Here is a 21948-nt window from a genome sequence, read left to right as displayed (position 1 = left end):
TTTTAGCAGATAATACTATCATTATACATTTTGCAGCTGATGGTCCTAATAGAGAACAAGACTCAAAATCACTCCCTTTTTACTGCTCATGTGTTAAAGCCTTTTGAGGGTGCAGAGGGAGCCACATGTAAACCTGATAGATTGCCTCGAGTGATGTCACTCGCATCAGCGTTGGTTGGCTTTCAAGATTGCAAGTTTAAAAATGAAATAAATCCGGGGGTGTGAAGTTAGAAAGAAATGAGGTCTCCAGACCTCCCTGCTCTCTCCTCATGTCTTCAAGATGCTTGTAGCTCAACGCTGTGTCAGTGGTTACATGCAAAACACACCTGAATTTCTGGGAGAACCAGTAGTGGATTAGCATTGCAGGTATTGCGCTGGGTTTTGACAGGGAATAACAATGCAACTGTGCATTGTAATACCACTGTTATACAACTTACACTCAGTTGCCAGTTGACAAAGGAGGAACAATCTGATACGAGGTCCAAAAGTCAAGCTCCCTTCCCTCACCAAAAATGAAGAAAATCACCTCACACATGTTGGACTCGGGACACAGTTGAAAAAGCATCATCATTTGGAAACTATTTATTGAACATTTGCAACCAGATATCAGTTAAATACAGAACTTTCATTTCTCTCTCTACATCCCCCAACAGCAGGGACTGGCTCCACTTCATTACACTCTGAGAGGAGGGAATGTTACAGGACTTGGTAAGGCGCACACTGTGCTGGAAGTCATTTGGCTTTCTGTCTTCTGATAATAAAGAGAAACGAAATCTCTGAGTCTGCCTCTTAAATGTCCAACACTGTTTCCTCTCCTCTCCTCGCTGCTATTTCACCTGCGGTCAGGTGCTTTTGTCAATCCAGCCCATACAGACCTGACACAAGTAGGAGGCGAGAAGAGAAAACCAGTGTAGACCACTGAGACCCCTACTGGATGTGGTCTCACATGTAGCCATGTTTGAAAAGCTAAAAGTAAAATGATCAACATGAATATATTAGAAAAATGGCAATTAGTCTTTAATAAACACCTCGCCTCACCTACTCCCAAAAAGACCAGGGTTATAAATTAAAACTGTCCAAATAAAATCAATCAACCAAGACTTTGGGCCCATTCAGTTCCATTTCAAGACTGGAAAATCCTCATTGAAAAAACAAATGGCACTTTTCAGTCTCTTGAACTGGAATCTAGAATCTCGACTCCGATGGAATCGACCCCCCAACCCTAAAATCAACTCTTTCTAATTTACATATATGGGTCAGGCGCTCTTCAAGCTTCCACCATTCTAGCAGTTGCTCCCCACAGGACACGGGGACCCAGTGGGCTCTGAGGGCTAGGCCACGGTTTTGAAGGTCTGCAGTATGAGGTTGGTTTGGTGGATGAGCCGGTTTGCACTGATGAAGACATTTATCGCCCTGGGAACAGAGAAAATTACAACGTGAGGAAACAGACGAGAAAGGCTCGCAGGCTATGTTTGAACAACTGGTAAACTATTAGTGGGGAAGCAGAATGAATAGAAATGACATTTAAAGCCTAACAGCAGGCTTGGTTAACGAATGACCAGATGAGTCACTGCAAACACTGTCTTTGTCTGTCGTTTGTCTGTAAAACATTTAAAGTTACCAGAACCCAACAGTGAACAGTGACCAAAGGCAACTCCCCAGAGTCTTATTGCCTCTGAGGGTTTGCCAGAACCCACTGTACTGAACTATTCCTCTAAAAATGCCATCAAAAGTATTAATAATGAGAAGAGTCATCAAATGAACAAACTGATTAATAATTTCAGGACCCTGAAATTACCTCCTGTCTTCGCAGCACCTTGGACACGGCATCTCTACATTAAACAGTGCAATGATGAGCTAAAGAATCGTTAAACAGTTTAATGGCTATACTTACTTTCCATCTTTGAAGTATGTTTTGAGCGTGTCGCTGAAACTTTTGGAGTATTTCACAAACTCCTTTTTCTGGTGCTCCAGGGCCTTGACAAGCAGAAAAAAAAAGAAAACACAGAAACATCATTTAGAAACAAGGAAAAGATGTGAAACACAAATAAGGCGTGTCTCCTCATCTGTGTTGTTACTCACTCTGCGATTCTGGTACTGATACTTCTTAATGACATTGTTGACTGTGTCCAGGAGCTCTTTTATGGCGCTGGCTATGTCTCTGTCGGAGATAAAAGGCAACAGCAGTGAGAACACGAGCTTTTGCAACACAAGGTCAACCAAGAGGCGTATTAGTTAAAATAAGCAATGTTTGTACATGATTCACATACATAATTCATACTGTGAATTAACCATTGTAATGTTCGCACTTTGCACAGTTTACTTTGTGGAGTGCATTGTAGCTCAGTACTGTTGTCCCTGCAGTGCTATACTGCAGAAGTTAAAGTTACTGAAGGCCTGAGCACTGCACAGTGTGGAACAGATCAGCATGTGTTTGTAATGTGAGAATTACTCGCATTTGTTGGTGATGTGTAAATTGCAAACTTGTGTTTTAAAACAGCACAAGGTGGCGCGGCAGTGTGTGTGCTCGCACTCACTTGATAGTCTGTAGGAAGCGTACTCTGTCATTGATCTCATCAGGGATTTTGCTGAGGATGTGTTTCAGAGCTCTGGCCTTCTCATTTAGATCCTGGAACTCCTGCTCGGGTCGGTCAATCATGAAATCTGCAGGAAAGGAGTTTTCCAGAGACTCCATCATTTAGGTAAATGAGCAGAGACACAAACAAACAAGCTGGCAAAGGCAGAGTAGAACAGAACGCTGGTGAATACCAGCAAACTAGAGCTAGGCTGGGCGCCGAGCTTCTTTCCACCACAATATCTCAATACTCCTTTCTCTCATATAATCACCTTCGACATCATCAGCTGCCATGCGCAGTAGAGATTCAGTGAAGTTGATCTGGACGTTCTTTTTCTCCAAGATCTTCATTATGATGTCCTGAGTCAGACCAGGGTTCTCCCTCTCCGCCTGACAGAAAAAAAACAGGCGAATTACGCAGAGTGAGGAAGGGAGTAAATCATATATGAGAGGAAAATTGGGTTTAGCACAGTTTGTTCTCTCCAACAAAAGCACGAGGAGGCTTAAGAGCAGCAGAGCACAAAGCTAGAACTTTACTGAAAGTCAGATGTCTGTTGTGAGCAGTTCAGGTGAATGCACAAAAGCTCTCCTCCTGAATAACTCAACACTGAACTACACCAGACAGGAAGCAGCAGGGGCATGAGAGACACCAATCAGTGAGACAAGTGAACAAAGGACCCACAAATGTCATGGTCAAACAGCTGTAAGGTGATCACATCTCCCTTTGGTTTGTATAAAGACAAAGCTGCTTCATCTTCATTAATATTTCATCTGCACACGGTGAACACTACCACTCATCAGCAGCACTACAGAGGTAACACTGCGCTTCTATTGTTCCAGTGAAATCCCAGCAGTGTATGGATAAAAAAAATGGGGATCGGGAAGACATTAACAAAGTCTCATTTGATGACTAAGGTCGGGTATCACTTCAGAACCTTTGATGTTATATTGATAGAGGCCAAGTTAAGTCATGTGCTCATTCATCAATCATGTAAATGGAGTGAACACCATAATAATGAACACCATATAAATTGAATCTTGCAGTGTCTACGTGACTAATAACAAAGGCAAGATTGGAAAACTAATAAAAAAATTTTGTATGACTTCATATATTATTCATTTATAATGTCTGTGAATGCTTGAGTTGCAGTGAAATGTACATGGAGACAACATAACAGCACAGGACAGAGATTCTGCTTCACATTTGTCCCCTTTAACTCTTTGACTCGTTCCCTCTCTGCACTCTAGTACATGTAGAAATCATGACACACACAAGTCTCTGATTTCTCAGCTGAACATTCAACACATTTGTGCATTTTTTTGTCTTCCCAAGGAGGGTTAAGAAATGAAAGAAAGTAAGAAAAAAGAGGAATGTGATTCCCCTTAAGTGACCTGGGAACAGCTCAGAAAGGAAAACAGACTGGTACCTGCAACGGGCGAGCCCCTTCCTACGAGTTTGGGAGTGGCCCAAGACAGAGACACCAGTTGAGCCCTTCTCTTAGAGATAAATCAACAAAAGTCAGGACCGAGCCTCCTTAGAGGCTTTAATCTGGAGCTCCTTCTGATACTCTGGGGTTTAGACTGAAGGCGTTTGAGCCACTGGCCTTAGAAGCCCCTCTGCCCTCTCCATACTTCTTTCCCTTTACTTCGATTTTTTTCATTATGTAGTCCAGCACAGCTTTCATATTGTCGTTGTCATGCACTGCCCTCCTCACACCTTAATGCACATCAGCACACTTAGTATAGCATGCCTTTGCGCATTTTTGCCTTTTATTTACAAGTGAAAAATGAGGAAGTCCAACAAATGGAAAAAAAGTGTAGTTATTTAAGCACTACAAGAGGCTATAAGAGGAACTATATGAACATGAAAGAAATCTGCAGGTTTTTTTGCAACTCTGATTTTATTTTCTTGGCTTTGGCTATTGGTTCTATCAGTTATAACAGCACTGTCCTAATAAAAGTGCTGTGAACGCATCACTAAAAATAGATCCAACACCCACAAGCGGTCAACTAACCAGTTATAATACACTACCTAAGCGCCTTTATTTGGAGGTGAAAGACAAAATTTGTGGTGTTCTATAGACAGTATAATGTGCAGATTAATTCACTTTTCATTGCTGCCCTTACCCGTTAAACCTATTTCAGTGTTCTGAAGTTTCTACACTTCTCTGCACTATCATGACCAAAAGAACCAATGGCCTTAGCTATGAAGTTGTAATAAACTGCTGATGATAACTCCAGTGATACACAGGAGTATTGCAACTATTATCACTATGTTGTTTCATTTCCTGAACTGAAAGTTACATCAGGTAGCACCTGGAGTGGTCTTGTTGTTGTGTCATCTTGAAACTGGAACGTTACTGTTTCCGACCACAGTCACAGCCAGTGCTTAAACATGTTCCCTGTTGTACTGTCATCACAGAGTGAACTGAACCTTTGGCAGGTTATTGTTAAGAGTATCAAGATAAAATATAAGCCTCACAAACTGAGTGCAACAATTGCTTGAGTAACTTGAGTTTTTTGAAAAATAAAACAAGGAACAGGGATGCAGCCTAGATTTAGACCAACAATATTATGATATGTATGTTTCATGCGTAGTCCCACCTTTATGAAGGCTGCTCTGAGCGTCTGAGCTGCTGATAGGTTGATCCTCTCCAGCTAATGGGGGAAAAAAAGGATGAACACACAATGTCACTGACAAATCTGGACATGCTGGGGCTTTTGCTGTGCTGTCTGACATCTGACTAGAAGTTGCAGGGGTTTCAAATGCAGCTGCGTTACACTTGATTGCTCTGTCAGAACAGGCACAAAACAAGACGAATGTTTAAGTCAGCTTACAAAAGTCAACCCCACAATGATTCAAATAATCACCTCATAATAGGAACTCACATTTTGCTTTTAAAACGGCACAGAAACTTTTCTGATTTTCCTGTTCAACAACTATAATTACAATTTGAATAACTGTAACATTAAACAGTGTGTGTTTTATTGGATGTGTTATTGTATAACATTTTGCTCCTAAGCCTGTCTACTTACACTCCACTGCAGTGTTGATAATCTGTCAAATTGCAGGGGGAGTTGGTTATTCAATACATAAATGTATGTTTAGATTTCTCTGTGAATTGTAGTATCAGGTGACTCTAAAATGCATGGACTGACCTATTCAGCTTCCCTCTTTTTCTGCTATGCAACACAATAAATTCAGTGAGGATAAAAACACAAGTCTGGTGATTCAGAGGTCAAACTAATGTTTAACGAAATACTGACTGCACTGCCAAGGACAACAAGGTGTTTGCTTTATTTCTAAAGCTAACTGATGTCAACACTGGATGTTTTACCTCGTTGAAAACTGGGTACATCACGGCGTACAGTGTCATGGATACCATGGAGTTTGTCTCCGCTTCATTCTTCATCTCCTCCATTGTCATCCTCCAGGGAGGAGCAGCTCTTGGTGAAACTGTGAGGAGGAAACTGCAGCTCACACACACTCACACATACACTCACCCACTCACTCACTCACACAGACCCTGAAAACAACACAAGCTCCAGAGTGGCAAGGGCCTGGAACAAATGAAAAGTGAATGACATTGTTAATACACAACAGGGTATTGACATTTTAAATTTTAAGACACAGAGTATCTACATAGTACAGTATATCTTAGATGTGGTTATTAGAATGGATGCACTGATCTGATCCTGCTGCTAACTAATGGCACATCACCCCATAGCTTCATGTCACCTTACAAAGAAATGATTCCAAACAGTTCCACACAGATTTTAAACTTGGGAAAGCACTGGCGTCAGATCAGGACTTGGTACAAGCAGAAATCCTGGCATTGGAGTTGGTATTGGTATTTTACAGATAAAATACCCTCTCTGAATCTGTATCAATATTACCTCAAATATGCATTTGGCATTCCTGTAATTTCCTGTAGCACTGCAATTAATTATTATTTTAATTAAAAATTCACCTGGATATTATTCTTCTCGATCAATTGTTCTGTCTTGTTTTGACTTATTGGATTGTTTAATGTGGAGGAGGAGAGTGGCACAGGTAGCTGTTACCTGTCTGCTGACAGAAAGGCCAATGTGACCAAACAGCAACATTTATGTATTAATTATATAATTTCAGTATTTAAAAAGAAGCAATGAAACAATGAGTGCTCATTATAAGCTAGGCCTCCACTTCAGTTTCCTCCTTCTTTTTATATACTGATTACAGAGTCTGATTAAAAAAGGCAAGAAGACATTACTGCCACAGTAGTTTTGCAGTGTAGCTCAGGTCTTAACTACAAGGTAAGCACTTGGTTATTCGGCGAGTGTGCCATTCATGACCTGTCCAGGAAGTCAAATATTTTCTGAGATATACAGTAACATTACAGTTTGTCAGCCACAATGTTAGACGCGATGGCTACCAAACTGGAAGGCTAAACTGACCAGCTACTCGGCTAACTGGGTATGGGTGCAAAGTAGCTGATGTATCGCTAACTGAAGTTTGCTCGTTTATTAACGGTAATAGACTATCAAAATGTAGTGGCATGGCGATAATCGACTGGGTAAAGTGACGAACTTAACGCGATCTAGCCGTAAAAATTCCCAATTGAGGCCTATGGCCGAGCAGATCGATGGTAGCGAACTGCTAACAGTGAACACCGTATCTTACGTGCTAGCTACAGTAAACTGTAGATTCGTGCCTGATGATAAGCTATAACGCGTCAACAGACTGCTTTAGGTCAGATGTGTAAGTCGGCATAAGCGTGTCAAATGTGTACTTGTATCTACCTTTGGTCTGACTTCTTAAATGGGCTGGTTACGCCGTCGATTGCCTTTTAGCTGCTATGTTTTCTTTACAACTTAAGGCGGAAGTTTTTTAGGACTGGCCTCAGCGACATCTTCCGGACCGTTGCTACGTAAACACACGTCCTCCAATCAGAGGGCGGTTGGAGCGATAGTGACGTCAACAGCAATAGGTATATTTTTGTTATTGTGGCATTTTTAGTTCCTGGGGAAGTTTTTATACAGTCATTAAACAGGGGGAAAAAAAGTTAGCTTCCGAATCGCAGCTTCTGATTAGGCAGTTAAGGGAAAGCCTAAAGGAAACTCAAGTAACAAATCTGTACAAGCGATTCTGTGTTTTACTGCATCACTTACTGTTGCATGCTACGTCTCTCAATTATGGTGTTAACGCTTTATTTTATTAATGGAACAAAAAAAAAAAAAAAATTGTGATGTAACTACGTTTTCTCCATCCAGACAACATCAACAGACCAGGTTAATCTTAAAAATGTAAACATTTATACTTATCAAACCTGGATATGATTAACAAATGAACTCCAGTAACTGTTCAAATGGCAGTTTAGGATGAGACCTCCCCCCCCCATAGAACACATAGAGTTGCAGCCATAAAACAATAGCTTTGAAATTGTAGCTGCTAATTTCTTGATCTAAAGAAGGTTGTTTGTCCTCAGTTAGCAGACATTGGTCATAATGTATCATGTATTTTCACCAGGATGCACACTAGTGGAATTCCCTTTATAGCTTTTAACAAAACTGATAGGAGAGTATTGTGTTGTTCTTCGCCCCAATTGCATCATGACTATCTCCATATCTCCCCATTACACTGTGCACATGTCAGGAGGTCAAGGATTGCATTTTCTGTCTCATTATGGAGGAATGTAGAGGTCACCTACAGACTGTCAGTTTTGTTGTCTGGTTAAAATCATTCTGATGGGTCAGAGTGGAGGCTCCAGGTGGATGACATCCTCAGGCACATGTCTAGCAGCAGGTGACTGGTATGCAAATCTTGCATAGAAGACGGAATATAGAGCAAAGGACATTACTGCAGCAGTTTTGGCTATACGTTTTTTCACTGGTTATTGTTAACGAACGTTTCATGAACACAACAAAAGTGATCATATTAAGTTTCCCAGGCCGATGCTCTGACATCCCTTAAAACAAGAAAGAATATTCCTGTTGTGGTTATTGCACTTAATGTCTTTTTCTAACATATTCTGATTGTATTGTACATACTGAATGTGTTGCATTGGCAGCAGCTACTCCATCCACCTCAGTTCCTCCTCCTTTCCTGTTATTTCCAGTTTAAATTCTTATCAGTCAGTATATGGTGCTTCCTAGCCACAAAATATGTCTTGGAGTTTAAATCATGTTGTCATTTCAGACCATGTCATACCTCACCTTTCCACTAGTGTCCCCCACTGAGGTTTTCCCTCCTTTCCAGTCACCTTGTCTCCTACACCCATTTACCAGTCAGCTTCCTCATACTCTATATACTGGTTCTCCAGATTGTCTGCTAGAGTTCAGGTGTTTCAGTTGTCAGTTACCTGTTACCTGTGAAACATTCATGTCAAGAGGAAACCATCTTTGATTACATCTGTCTTGACTCCGATGTCAGGCACCACACCTTGTTTTCTAAAGACTGTGTTTGGAGTATAAATCCTATAAAGGATAACATAAAAGGCTAACGTACACGCCTATGTACAGCAAAGAGTGTACTTTCTGAACTCACCCCAGCTTTAAGTAATCACATTAAAGATTATAGAAATACAAAAGTACTAACAAATATTCCAGCTATGAGATGAGTGCATAGCTGTGCATTTGGATATTAGGTAAAACTTTGCTGCAGGAATTGTATGCATTTTTATGTGTGTGCTAGGGGATAGTATATAAAGAGATATTCATTTCTACAGTGTTACAGTGTAAATAGTCCTCACTTTAACCTTTGTTACAGGCTCAGTCAAGTGCCCGAACTTTTGCACATGCCACAATCACAGTTTAATGCTTTTCTATTTTTCGGATAGAAAAAAAAATAAAGTGCATTAACTTTTGAAAAAAAGGCTCACATTTATTGTGTTTGCTGCTGTGTTTGTACAGTATTTCCAACTTTTCACTTAACAAAAATGGAATTAATGTAATATGGAACATGCCCCACCGAGTAACACCTTACAGACACCATTGCTGAATCTTCTGGAAAGGCAAGAAACAGAGCTTTCTGGATCCATCCAGAACTCCCCCACCCGCGGGGGACTGACTGTAGACGAATCCAGCCATTTGCTGCTGTGTGCACCACGCGGTTCTCAAGCGTCCACAGCCTCGCGTGTTACATAAGAGAGACGGAGACGTCTGATTGGTTTGTTGCGCAGAATCCGTTGAGTTTAGGAAGATATTCATCTGTGCGCAGTCGGACGAGCTGAGGAAAAGCACAGCCCCGCGACTTTCAGGCGAAGAGTACAGTATATTTCCAGTTACACGGGCGAAGAACAGGGAGCGAGACTTATCCGGACTGTGTTCTCTTGAGCGAAACATCTCAAAGACATCTTTACACTTGTTTAAGTGGGAAAAGGTGAGGCAGCTTCCGGGTTTAGTTTTGGTCTGCGATGTACGAGTCATTCATTTTTCATTCATTCATTCATTCGTTCATTGGTATATTAGATAGTTTTCCATTTCTAAAGGTCAGCAGTCGCGGAGCAAGGTATGAAAAACAGAAATCGCAATAAATAAATAGAAATAGAAATAACTCTGTGTTATTCAACATGGCACGCCGGCATCACGAGTCTGTAATGACGTGTTAAGAAGATGCAGAAATGTTCATGGCACTATCTCCACGTGCAGAGAGAGAGAGAGAGAGAGAGAGGGAGAAAAGCTGAATAGATTCTGTTTCTCTCTTGTTTCATTTGCAGACTCTACAGCCATGTCTGTGAACATCCATGTCAACAGCCCTAATGTGAAGTATACAGATAAACACATTGTGGCTGAGTATTCCTATCAGACCACATCCGTGAACAGAGAAGGGAACACAATCACGGTAAGTCAGAGGTCTGTATCACATTTTGTCTCATATGTCTGTACGTGCTATCTGTACAGTCTCCCACTAACCCTGCCCCGTGTGGGAAACAGGTGACCCCCCGCGCCACCGAGATGACGTTTCGCACTGAGAGGCATGTGCCCCGGCTGGGTGTGATGCTGGTGGGCTGGGGAGGAAACAACGGGTCCACGGTCACAGCAGCTGTACTGGCCAACAAGCTGGGTCTCACCTGGATGACCAAGACTGGAATGAAGGTAGGTGGTGTGAGACAAACTTGCCTGTGCACATACAAACTCTTGCAGAGACTCAAAATGCGAGGTATTAGAGATTGGAATTCCACAAAACAGTGTTACATAATTTTGACTGTGTGGAATGAACCATCTCACGCAACTTTCAAGTTTGTGCAAGTTCATTTCAATGCTGTGTTGAAATAGATGCAAACTGCCTGGAGGTAGCAAAAACAAAACCAAAAAACTAATGTTTGTTCTTGGAAAGTGGCTGCAGTTTCTTTAACATTTACAATATCAGCTAAGCAGCTAAAACATAAAAAAACACCACAGTTATTGTTTTTAAAAGTTCAATTTGTGGAAAAAAAAGTAGGCTGTGAAACTCTGAGGCTAACACTAGAGAGCTCATAGAAAAGCTTCTTGGTCTATTATGTGAATATAACCTCCTGTAAGTCCCCTGACAGTGTGGTAGAGACTCATTAAAAGCTGATTACAGTATACTGACATGTTCAGTTGAGTGTTAAGAGCTTAACTGACTCTGGTGTTAGGGATTTGCCTTTATATGGGCATGCATTGTTACCTCTAAGAGCTGGCTCTTGTGATTTCCATTTCAGCCACTTTTCTGTGGTTCATAAGATTATACATTATATTATACACGATATAATATAATTATACATATACATTATATTATACTATATATATTATATATTTATATTTATACACACACACACTCTCTCTCTCTCTTCTTAGAAGGAGTGAACTCACAGTGTTTTTCTCTCCTCTCTCTTCCTCATTCTTTAGAAAGCAAATTACTTCGGCTCCCTCATGCAGGCATCTACTATCTGTCTGGGATCAGACCTGGAAGGCGAGGTCAGCGTGCCCCTCTGTGACCTCCTACCCATGGTGTGCCCTAATGATATTGTCTTTGATGGTACGGACAATTGCAGATAGTCTGCTGAAGGTTTAACCTCTGAGAAAGAAACTGAGAAGCGCACACTACACATGTATTCAAACGTTTTAGAACACCTCAGTTTCTCCAGCTGTTATTTAAATTTACATTATTCAAGGGCTCAGTGTTCCTGAATTTTAAGCATATAATATTTTTTAAATTTTAAAAAGAGGAAGGAATCATGAAATCTTCTTGTTGAATCTAAGTTCTTGACTCATCTAGCAGTTGAACACACTCGTGATGTTCTTTCTACAATGGAAATCATATATTTTTCATCAGATTTGAACTGCTGAAATTCCAGCAAAAATTACACAAATCAGGCTGAGCTAAAAGTTTTGACTAGAAGAGTCAAAGTAGGTGTGTCTGCATATGTGAGGAGGGTCAGGTGAGATAACAGCAGTGATAACAGTAGGGAAATCTGACCTCAGGGCAGTACTAGAGGCCAGGTGGCCCTTACATGAAGATGGTCAGAGATGTGCGCTTACAGTGTCTTCTAATGCAATCTAGACTGTTACTTCACAAGGGCAAAGTTTTAATAGGCAACCTATTTATAGAGCTACTGCAGTCTATTATAAGATGAAAGTGATGACTGGCATAGGTCAGCCCCTGCCCTTTTTAGCTCTGAAAAACGTCAAAGGAATTAAGCACTTTTTTTTTTTTTCAACTTGACGTGGCTTTGTGTTTTTAGGCTGGGATGTGTCCTCGATGGATCTGGGCCGTGCAATGGAGCGAGCTCAGGTGCTTGATTGGTCATTGCAAGAGCAGCTCCGACCACACATGAGCCAGTTGAAACCCAGACCATCCATCTATATCCCAGAATTCATTGCTGAGAACCAAGAGGGCCGAGCTGACAATGTCCTCACTGGGACCCTGGCAGAGCAGGTAATACATGGTCATCTCACGAGCAGAGATATGTTATGTTCATGCCTTTATTCCACTTTATATTGTGGTATTTCTGCTGTAATTTTTAATTTGACTCAAAGAATAAATGTGCTTCCAGGTGGAGCAGATCAGAGCTGACATAAGGGACTTCCGCCATACGAGTGGTGTGGACAAAGTCATTGTTCTGTGGACGGCGAATACTGAGCGCTTCTGTGATATCATACCAGGGGTCAATGACTCTGCCAAGAACCTGCTAGCTGCAATCCGGGTGAGAGCAAGAGCCATGAAAAGAGTTTGGTTTAGAAACTTCCAGATTCATAAAACATACTTTAAAGTACACAAATAAAGGCACAGTTCCTTAAGCTTAAGCAGTAGAGGTCTCAAGTATGTAAGGCGAAACAAAACTAAAATGTGTTGGTGGCTGGTAGTCATGAATCACCCATTCAACTTTAATTTCCTCCTAATGCTGAGGACCAAGCAGTAATCCTCCATCACATTTAGTGATTATTAAAGCTTAGGGGATGAGGAGATTAGCTCTCCGTACACTTCATTTTGTATTTGTAAATGAAATATGCTGTAATGAGTCTGAAACAGTGAGCTATTCCTTTTATATCAGATCAGAGAAAGAAGATTATGATTTGTGCCTCTTGGATGAGTTTTTATTTTATCTCCTGTCTTCAGCGTGCTTGTACTGCTGTCAGCAGCTATAATAGTCTATTTCACAGACCTTCAGTAAATAGCTCAATTTTGGATAGGCATGAAGTTGACAGTGGAGCTGAACTACAGAGATGATGTAAAGAGAGTCTCAGGGGACATGTATCCTTGTGAGTCAAGCTTTCTTCAAGGTGTAATATGATGACACAATTTGTAAAAGCCATTATCTCTTTTTTTTCTCTATATCCGTCAGACTGGAGCAGAGGTTTCTCCATCCACTCTGTTTGCAGTGGCCAGTATACTGGAGGGCTGCGCCTACATCAACGGCTCCCCACAGAACACTTTCGTCCCAGGGGCCATAGAGCTGGCCATGCAGAAAGGTGTGTTCATTGGAGGAGATGACTTCAAATCTGGTCAGACCAAGATCAAGTCAGTGCTGGTGGACTTTCTGGTCAGCGCAGGGATCAAGGTGAGAGGAGGGATTCACAGATAGAAGGAAGGTAGATTATTGAAGTAATGAATGGATACCAATTAGACTGAGTCACGCCGCTGAAAGATGATCTTGTGTTTGTAAAGTACTGCAGTGCACTGATTCCCAGCCAGAGATAATTGTACTGCAGTCAACCTCTGCAGTATTTTTTAGGAGAAATATATAAAACAAAGATTACTAACTGGTGATAGACTGATTCATAGTAGTAATTGTCCTGATAACCAGTTAACTGCCAGATACTACAAGCCCTAATACACAGCACTGCTGAAAGTGCGTGGACAAAGAGTTAGGAAGTGAACAGAGAAACTGAAACAGACACAGCACCTAAAGTGCTGAGTAAATCATTGAAAAATTGAGCAAAAATTACTAGTATTTTGCATTAGAAAACTAGTAACGTGTATTTGATATATTGATTGACCACAAGGATCACTCTACTTTCTAAGCAAAGTGATTTTAATAAGTTCCTCTGCACTTGACAGCCGACCTCCATTGTCAGCTACAATCACCTTGGCAACAACGATGGGAAAAACCTCTCGGCTCCACAGCAGTTCCGCTCCAAAGAGATCTCCAAGAGCAACGTGGTGGATGACATGGTCCTGTCAAACCCTGTCCTGTACCAGCCTGGAGAGAAACCTGACCACTGTGTAAGTGACTCAAACACAGAAAAAGAATGAGCTCCATATGGATGATTATACAAAACGACTGATCAGACTTGTTAACCTCTATGTGTGTTATTTCAGGTGGTGATTAAGTATGTGCCCTATGTGGGAGACAGCAAGCGTGCCATGGATGAGTACACCTCGGAAATAATGATGGGCGGGCTCAATACTATCGCTCTGCACAACACCTGTGAGGTCAGTGGTTACTAAAATCTTGTACATGTATCGGAAACAACAAAACATATTAGAGCAGTTTCCTATGTAAGAGTACAAACTGCTGATTGCTGGCTAAACACAACGTTCAGAGCTATTCTTCTTTATCCGACCGTGGTTGTGGAGGAGGAGGAGGCTCAGTAGTGTCAGAGCTTACGGTTAATCCTTCTTAACAAGTCTTGGAGCTAATTTAAAGATGCATATTAAGGTCATTGACATAGTTTTTTAAATGTTTAAGTGGCCTACATAAAATAACATCTATTCAGTTTACATTCACACACTTTAATGTGTTTGGTAAACAATGTGAATTTAGATTAATGTATACATTTGAAATAAGTAATTGTCACCAATGATTTTTAATGCAGTGAAGTAAATATTATTCATTCCTATTTTATTCTTTGCATCAGGACTCTCTACTAGCCAGCCCAATCATCCTGGACCTGGTGATCCTGACAGAGCTTTGTCAGCGTGTGACTGTCCGGCCTCAAGGCGAGGAGGACTTTCAGTCCTTCCATAGTGTCTTATCAGTGCTCTCCTTCCTCTGCAAGGCCCCCCTGGTCCCATCAGGGACCCCGGTCATCAATGCCTTCTTCCGTCAGAGAGCCTGTATAGAAAACATCATGAGGTGTGGATCAGTTTCACTTTCACAAGTTTTTTTACTAGGCTGTCTTTCCACACACTTTCACAAAAAAGTTAAATTTTACATTCAATAAAAGAAAAATACTTAAAAGGACACAGGCCAGTAAACAGATGTGAGACTGTAGTGCTCATTTTTGTGGCAGAGATTGACAAGAGTCTGCCTCCTTGTCTTTTTCAGAGCGTGCCTTGGCCTTCCTCCTCAGAACCACATGCTCCTGGAGCACAAGCTGCAGAGAAACTTCCTGCCTCCACATCCCACCTACATCAACGGCGTAGTGGCTGCTCAGAAAAAAGTTGTCATCACCAATGGAAACCATTCAACTCCAACAAATGGCATCTGTTCAAATGCCAATGATGCAGCATGTGTATTTTGATTACAAATGCAACACTAAAGCCCAAAATAGAACTGAAACTTTATACCTTGTATAAAAAGAGCTAAGGCCCTCATTGATCAAGCTGTCATCGCAAAAAAAAAAAAAGAAAAGTTTGCAGAGTCAACTTGACATTTTATATAAGATTCATTTAAAATCATAGATATCTTGCAAGTCTTGTCCTGGCGTGGATCAGCAACATTTCCACCTCATACAAGCAATCAGGAAAGGTGCTCAGCAAAAGATCTGCTAGATTCACTGCTTTGACAGAGGCCTATGTGAAGCCCATAGACCTCAGTCACCCAAGTCTGTATACAGTGTAGAAATACAGTTTTATAATTTATTCAAGTGGTTTTTAAATTTGCAAATGTAAAATACAATTGTACAGTATAGTTCCTAGAAACTGGTCTGTGTTTTGTAAACATGTGATATTGATCTTGCAGCTGGGAAAATGGAACAGGTCATTGTTGTTGTTGTCTGCTTGTACAGTTTATGGGCTTGATGAATGAGTGACATAACCTACTATAACCTACTATATTTTGTGTTGTTGTCGATCACTGCCTCGTGTTTTTGTGTGAAGCTAAATGACAGAAAATATGGATGTACTTTTAACTATTTTGCTAAAGACTAACTTGGGCTATTTATATACAATAAACATTTAAATATTAGTGTTTGAACTTAATACATCTTAGGTGTTTGTCTTTTTCAATTCACCTCTCCTCCCACTAAGCCATATGTCAAGTTCACATGTGAAGGACTTATTGTTGCAAAATAAAATACATGACACATTATATTTAAAAAAAAAAAAAAAAGTGTAATGAGTAACAAGAACACACAAAACAAACCCCAGGAGGGCTGGCTGGGCTGGGACAGGGGTGTGTTCAAAATTCAAGTGTTCAAATATGTATTCTTCATGTAACTGTTTTTATCTACTTTAATGTTCCATACAAAAATGATTTCAGTATCATAACATTACATCATTACATTATGTATCAAGCAAAAAAAAAAAGATTTTTTGGGAAAAAAAAAATACTGCAACATGATTCTTTCAACCACAATAATTATCATAGAAAAATCAAAAAGGCAAAACCTTTTTTCCTCTGGATCTCAGGAGGATAAATTTCACTTAGACAAAAGCTGCACAGTTTATCATATTTTTTTGCTCAGTGAATGCAGCCATGTGGTTTTTGAGCTGCGATCTGAACCCGTTACACCCTGTAACATAAGCTGGACCGCTTCCTGTTTCCGGACCTATGTTCCCGATTAAATCACTTCCGCTGCTGTTGCTGCGACACGGGACGTCAACAGCAATGGCGGACAAAGAGAAACGCCGGTCCGGGGTTACTCCTCCTGTGATGTCCGAGGGCAAAGCAACGAAATCGGACAGCGACAGGGAGTTTCTGTCGCAGGCGGGGGTGGGAGAGCTGCTCCGCGGGGCCATTCTGAAGATGGTCGAGGCCAGATCGGACGATCCCATCGGGTTCCTAGCCGACCACTTCTGCAACCTCGCCTCGGTGACAGAGACCGGCACATCTGGATGCGGCGATGGGGATCAGTTGAACAACGGCCCGCTGAGCGCAGGCGCGCAGGAGCAGCAGCATCTCAACCGGGCGCTGTGGCACCTGCGGCTGGCGCATCACTCCCAGAGGTTCATATTAGAAACACTGTGATTATTGTGTGGATCTGTTGTTTTTATGGGATTTCCAAATAGACAGACACTAGGCCGAGACTTTGCTTGGCCTTGTGTCACTGGGAAAACTATAGAAATATCCAGCTTAATCAATCAGCATGTGATTATGACCATGGCTGTGGTAGAGTTACTTTATAGAGCAGTTAAAAACCGTTTATTAGAAGAACTTTTGTGTTGCTTGGTTGTGGCAGGTATTTATCCTCTTTCAGCCTGATTTGACTTTTGAGTCCATTGGGATGGTCTCCCTGATGACCTAAAGGGTTTAAGTCATCAGGGAGACCATCCCAATGGATTGTTTGACCTCAGGTAACTGTACAGGTAGTTCTGATTTTATTTGCGGAAGTTTTAAGAAATATGTTTTCATTCCATTTTTCATTTTAAACCCAGATCTGCCTTCAGCAACAACGTCCGTGTGGCCTATGACCTCCTCACTGGGCCTCATAGACATCCAGGTGAGGTTCCTGAAGGCCCTGATGGCTCCTGCACTGACAACCAAACAGGAGGAGGTGGAGGGGTGAGAGGAGGCCTCTACACACAGACTCTGCAGTGTCTATGCAGTGAAGGTGGCGTCCCTGCCTCCACCTCCGCTCCGCTCCTGCAACGCCTCTATTGCCAAGACCATGAGGCCGTCCCTTATGATGTCTTCCGTCACGGTGTGCTCACATGCGCTGTTTTCTCAGACTACATCCGGCAGGCTCAGAGGCTTTACGCCGAGGTGTGCTGCCCAGACGAAGGGCCTGCATCTCGGGCACTGTGCCTGGCCGTGTTGGGGACCCTAAAGGAAGCCCTGGAGACTTCCAAGGGCTGTGATGCAAACTGCTGTGTTAATGCTAACACTAAAGCTAATTCTTGTCTGGAGGCTAATGTGAAGGCTATCCGCTACCTGAAGGCCAGTGCCAAGATCTCTCCCTACAAGCTAGCTCAGGCTATGTCTGGAGCACAGGCACGGGGTCCCGGTGGCAACATGGACGCAAAGGAGTTTGAGAATGCAGCAGCAGAGCTGTTTATCACTCGAGTCAAAGTTGTGTCCTAGGTTTCTTCTCTGTTTTCTTGTAATTTATGAATGTACAGCAGCCTACAGTATATTATAGAGCAAATAATTATCCTCTATGTATTTTCTCTAAACTCTAACCTGCTGCCTCAATGGCACATGTCTACATCACACCTAAATAACAATGACCTCCTTTCCAGAATGACACTAAACTCAGTAATTTCACTGTTTTGTGGATGACGCTCATGATAAAACATTTAGTTTGATCTTAGTGTCAGTTTAGTTTGTGATTCTGACACATTTCAACATTTTTGTTATAGAAACAGGAACCAATCTGATTTGTTATCCTGATGAAATAACTGTGGCAGGAGACCTTTGGGGCGAATAAACATGGAATACAGGAGAAGAGCTGTGCAATGTGATTATTTCACTTATTTGACCTATTAATTTGAATTTACTCTTTGCTTGTCTAAAGTTTGCTATTAAAGAAAGTGCTCCCATCACACATTTACAAACACTGACAAACTAGAGCAAAGAAGGACGTTTACATGCAAAGTTGAAGGTGCGATAAACAAAGATGAGAATGATAAGAAAGAATAAAAGAGCTTTTTATTCAGTTGTCATCTCCTTTGACTTACTGATACATGGACAAGCTGCTCAAAGACCAAGGACAGACCTGTCTCCAGCAGGAGAAGGTAGCACATTCAGACAACATAATGGAGGCTATAACCTAGAAGGCTGTAGATTAAACTACTGCATAAACAGTTTAAATGAATTCCACCAGCTACAAAATTCTAATTCTGCTTACACATTGATGCACCAGTAATATGAATCATATAATAATAACATATTACACTTACAGCTGTTTTCTGTTTTTCCTTTTGAGTATTTTGCTTCCCATACTTGTGCACTTTTATTGTTTAGTATTTGGAGTATTTTTCACTGTAGTGTTGCTACTTTTACTTAAGTAAATTAACTGAAGTCTCACTCCATCTGCACTCAAACGTGTCTAGTTAGAGATTTTTCACATTTAAATGAATACGTTAAATATCCTTTCATCCACTGACACTAGATGGCAGCACCTTTGTGGAGGTTAGGGTTAGACTCAAACAGGAAGACGGCGGATGTACACAAGCTTACAGTGTGTGGCGAAATGACAGTTGAGGTAACAACACCTGAGCTGCTGTTTTACTGTTATTTCCATAACTTTATGTCCTGCGTGCTGTCTCCGGGTTAAAGTCGTGAAAATGGAGCAGGACCAGCAGATGCGGTCTTTCATGTTCCTGATGACTTACATGCTGCTGAAGCGCAGGAGAGACATGAACAACGCCAACATCCAGAGGCGCAATGAGATCCAAAGACGCATCCGACACCGACAGTACTTCTTCCAGAGACAGAGGAGGATGCTCATGGTCAGTCCCTCCCTCTCCGTCTTATTCTGTATCCCCCGAAAAACTGAAAAACAGTTCTGATCGTATACAGTATTCAGACCCCTTCACTTTTTGCACCTTTTATTGTGTTGTAAATTTAATTTTAAATAGATAATTTTGGCCATCAATCTAAACCAAATAACCCACGATGACAAAGTGAAAAAGTCTTAAAGTTTATTATAAATCACAAACTGAAATTCTTATTTACAAAAGTATTCAGACCCTTAATTCTTGGCTTCTTTGTAAATGCCACAAATGTGTAAAACATCGAGTGTAAATACAAACATTTTCAAAGTGTCAATAGACCCCAAGTAGACTCAGTAGTATTAACAATTATTATTATTCTTTTTATTTTTAATATTTTTCTCCCCAGATGATGATAGCCGGAAGTATCCGCTCCAATGTCCGCATCCGCACGCGTCCATGGACCACCACTCCAAGCACTGATTGGTGGGAGCGGGTGGTAATGACAGAATTCCAGCCCTCTGATTGGCTAGATAAGTTCCGTATGAGCCGGGAGACATTCTTCTACCTCTGCGACAAACTGAGGCCCCGTCTTGCTCGCCAGGACACCAGCTTCCGCCTGGCGCTGCCGGTGGAGAAACGTGTGGCCGTGGCTTTGTGGCGTCTTGCATCAAACATCGAGTACCGCACCATCAGCACGTTGTTTGGTGTGGGGAAGTCCACTGTGTGCAGGTGTGTTCGAGACATGTGTCACGCCATAGTGGCACTCCTCAGCTCAATCTACCTGCGGACCCCCAGTGAGCAGGAGCTGGAGGATTCAGCCCAGCTCTTCCTGTCCCACTTTGGCTTTCCTCACTGTGTCGCTGCCATAGCAACACTCCACACAGCTATCATCACTCCATCAAACAACGCATCTGACTATGCTAACCCTGCCGGCTGGCTTTCGGTGCTGTCTCAGGTAGAAAAGGCACCTGCGTCTGTGCTACTGCAAATATATGCTCACCCGTTGTCCTACTTCATATTTTGACTTCTTGCCTCTTTCGGTCTTTCTGCTGTTTCAGGTGGCTGTCAGTGGCCGGGGGCAATTCTGGGATGTATGTGCCAGTTTCCCAGGTGGAACAGACCCAGCTGACATCTTACAGAACTCATCACTGTGGGCCACAGCTGCAGAGGGTGGACTGTCACCTACCCCACTACCTTTATTCATGGGAAAGCCACTCAGGTAAAGTTCAAGCCAGCAGCATGAACAATTGGCATCAGGATCCAATTCAGTACCATGTAAATCACATTTTTACAGGCATTTAAAGATACAATATACAAATTATTTATTAACACTGTCGAAAAGCCAGTGACATGATGGAAGATTCTACCTCCTAAAACTCTCCCAGTTTGTTTTTTTTCTGGACATAACTGACTGAAAACCATCTGTCATGTCCAGGTATGTGCTGCTGGGAGAGGCCTGCTACCCACTCCAGAGCTGGCTGATGAAGGCTTACCCTGAAGAAAAAGGCAGGAGGGCAAGTCATGCAGCACTGACAGAGCCACAGCGACTCTTTAACCAGAGGCTCACCAGAGCACTTTGTGTGTCCGAGGAAGCGCTGCTGAGGCTGAGGGCGCGCTGGCAGTGCCTGAGCAAGAGGAACGACTGTGGACTGGATGTAGTGCCCACCATGATCCTGGCTTGCTGCATTCTGCACAACATGTGTGAGTCCCACGGTGACGACTTCAAGGCAGAGTGGCAGGTGCAGGTGGCCGAAGCAGAGAGCCCTCAGCCCAGCCATAAGCAGCTGCTCTCAACCAGTATGGACCAAAGTCAGGCTGAGGAGGTCCGGCACCTCTTCTGTGACTATTTTGAACAGCAAAGTAATTGATAAAGGACTAATATTTTTGAAAAACCTTGTAAATTTTTGTACTCATACTATTATATTTTTGTTACACTATCAACATGGGTATACTGTAGAGATCGCTGTGTCAGTCTGTCACTTGTTCAGCCAGTGAAGTATGAACATGTATCTTTATGCTAACTGTAGCCAGGCATGTTAAAGCTTGGCAATATTAGCATAAATCTCAAACCATGGCAGATTCTAAATGCATTTCACTCTGACAAAGTCAGATCAGACTAATTAAAAATAAGCCAAATCTGATAATGTTATGCCACAAAATCATTACAGGAACAACTATGCTGGGTTTTTTTTACCCCACTAACAGTAAGGATCTTAAAGCAGCAAAACTTTTTCCCATTTTATTTGTGAATCCATTAAACTATTTTGTCTTCTGTATGTAATAAAACTCCTATTTATCATGACAATGCCCTCATTTATTTTGTAAATGTGTATGTGAGGAGTTGGTCTGTAACCAAAGACTTTCCCTACAGGGACTAATGAAGTTCTTC

The 21948-nt window shown here is 41.8% G+C and overlaps 4 protein-coding genes across 4 annotated transcripts; 3 read left to right on the top strand and 1 right to left on the bottom strand.

The window, feature by feature from the left end:
- Positions 1-567: 567 nt before the first annotated feature.
- Positions 568-7492, bottom strand: LOC121196810 (programmed cell death protein 10). The gene is made up of 8 exons (XM_041059944.1): positions 7358-7492; positions 5914-6136; positions 5180-5233; positions 2848-2965; positions 2538-2664; positions 2083-2161; positions 1895-1977; positions 568-1413 (listed from the first exon to the last, which is right to left on the bottom strand). The coding sequence occupies exons 2-8, from the start codon at positions 6001-6003 to the stop codon at positions 1332-1334; spliced, it is 633 nt and encodes a 210-aa protein (XP_040915878.1). The 5' UTR covers positions 6004-6136; positions 7358-7492; the 3' UTR covers positions 568-1331.
- A 2233-nt stretch (positions 7493-9725) lies between these two features.
- LOC121197368 (inositol-3-phosphate synthase 1-A-like) lies at positions 9726-16163 on the top strand. Its single transcript, XM_041060953.1, has 11 exons — positions 9726-9935; positions 10273-10397; positions 10490-10651; positions 11426-11555; positions 12262-12455; positions 12574-12723; positions 13363-13578; positions 14079-14243; positions 14340-14453; positions 14879-15096; positions 15289-16163. The coding sequence occupies exons 2-11, from the start codon at positions 10284-10286 to the stop codon at positions 15482-15484; spliced, it is 1659 nt and encodes a 552-aa protein (XP_040916887.1). The 5' UTR covers positions 9726-9935; positions 10273-10283; the 3' UTR covers positions 15485-16163.
- Positions 16164-16781: 618 nt separating this feature from the next.
- Positions 16782-18561, top strand: tpgs1 (tubulin polyglutamylase complex subunit 1). The gene is made up of 3 exons (XM_041060957.1): positions 16782-17129; positions 17559-18305; positions 18347-18561. The coding sequence occupies exons 1-2, from the start codon at positions 16792-16794 to the stop codon at positions 18202-18204; spliced, it is 984 nt and encodes a 327-aa protein (XP_040916891.1). The 5' UTR covers positions 16782-16791; the 3' UTR covers positions 18205-18305; positions 18347-18561.
- Positions 18562-19287: 726 nt separating this feature from the next.
- On the top strand, positions 19288-21874 carry LOC121197369 (protein ALP1-like). Its single transcript, XM_041060954.1, has 4 exons — positions 19288-19574; positions 19966-20514; positions 20618-20778; positions 20995-21874. Exons 1-4 carry the CDS (start codon positions 19410-19412, stop codon positions 21425-21427), a joined length of 1308 nt encoding a protein of 435 aa, XP_040916888.1. The 5' UTR covers positions 19288-19409; the 3' UTR covers positions 21428-21874.
- The last annotated feature ends 74 nt before the right edge of the window (positions 21875-21948 follow it).

The sequence above is a fragment of the Toxotes jaculatrix genome, chromosome 17 (genome assembly GCF_017976425.1).
Source record: "Toxotes jaculatrix isolate fToxJac2 chromosome 17, fToxJac2.pri, whole genome shotgun sequence".
NCBI lineage: Eukaryota > Metazoa > Chordata > Actinopteri > Toxotidae > Toxotes > Toxotes jaculatrix.
Note: the sequence above shows the minus strand (reverse complement) of the source record. Positions and strands in the feature narration are given on the sequence as shown.

What these genes read in the sequence shown, in the direction of transcription:
- LOC121196810 (XM_041059944.1), bottom strand. Translation starts at nt 6,003, where the DNA reads ATGACAATGGAGGAGATGAAGAATGAAGCGGAGACAAACTCCATGGTA. An exon ending in TCAGAGCAGCCTTCATAAAG is followed by an intron (nt 2,966 to 5,179) that starts GTGGGACTACGC and finishes TTTTTCTGTCAG; the next exon opens with GCGGAGAGGGAGAACCCTGG. An exon ending in ATCAGTACCAGAATCGCAGA is followed by an intron (nt 1,978 to 2,082) that starts GTGAGTAACAAC and finishes CTGCTTGTCAAG; the next exon opens with GCCCTGGAGCACCAGAAAAA.
- LOC121197368 (XM_041060953.1), top strand. Translation starts at nt 10,284, where the DNA reads ATGTCTGTGAACATCCATGTCAACAGCCCTAATGTGAAGTATACAGAT. An exon ending in GAGAAGGGAACACAATCACG is followed by an intron (nt 10,398 to 10,489) that starts GTAAGTCAGAGG and finishes TGTGGGAAACAG; the next exon opens with GTGACCCCCCGCGCCACCGA. An exon ending in GAGAGAAACCTGACCACTGT is followed by an intron (nt 14,244 to 14,339) that starts GTAAGTGACTCA and finishes GTGTTATTTCAG; the next exon opens with GTGGTGATTAAGTATGTGCC.
- tpgs1 (XM_041060957.1), top strand. Translation starts at nt 16,792, where the DNA reads ATGGCGGACAAAGAGAAACGCCGGTCCGGGGTTACTCCTCCTGTGATG. An exon ending in CTGGCGCATCACTCCCAGAG is followed by an intron (nt 17,130 to 17,558) that starts GTTCATATTAGA and finishes TTTTAAACCCAG; the next exon opens with ATCTGCCTTCAGCAACAACG.
- LOC121197369 (XM_041060954.1), top strand. Translation starts at nt 19,410, where the DNA reads ATGGAGCAGGACCAGCAGATGCGGTCTTTCATGTTCCTGATGACTTAC. An exon ending in GACAGAGGAGGATGCTCATG is followed by an intron (nt 19,575 to 19,965) that starts GTCAGTCCCTCC and finishes TTTTCTCCCCAG; the next exon opens with ATGATGATAGCCGGAAGTAT. An exon ending in TTCATGGGAAAGCCACTCAG is followed by an intron (nt 20,779 to 20,994) that starts GTAAAGTTCAAG and finishes TGTCATGTCCAG; the next exon opens with GTATGTGCTGCTGGGAGAGG.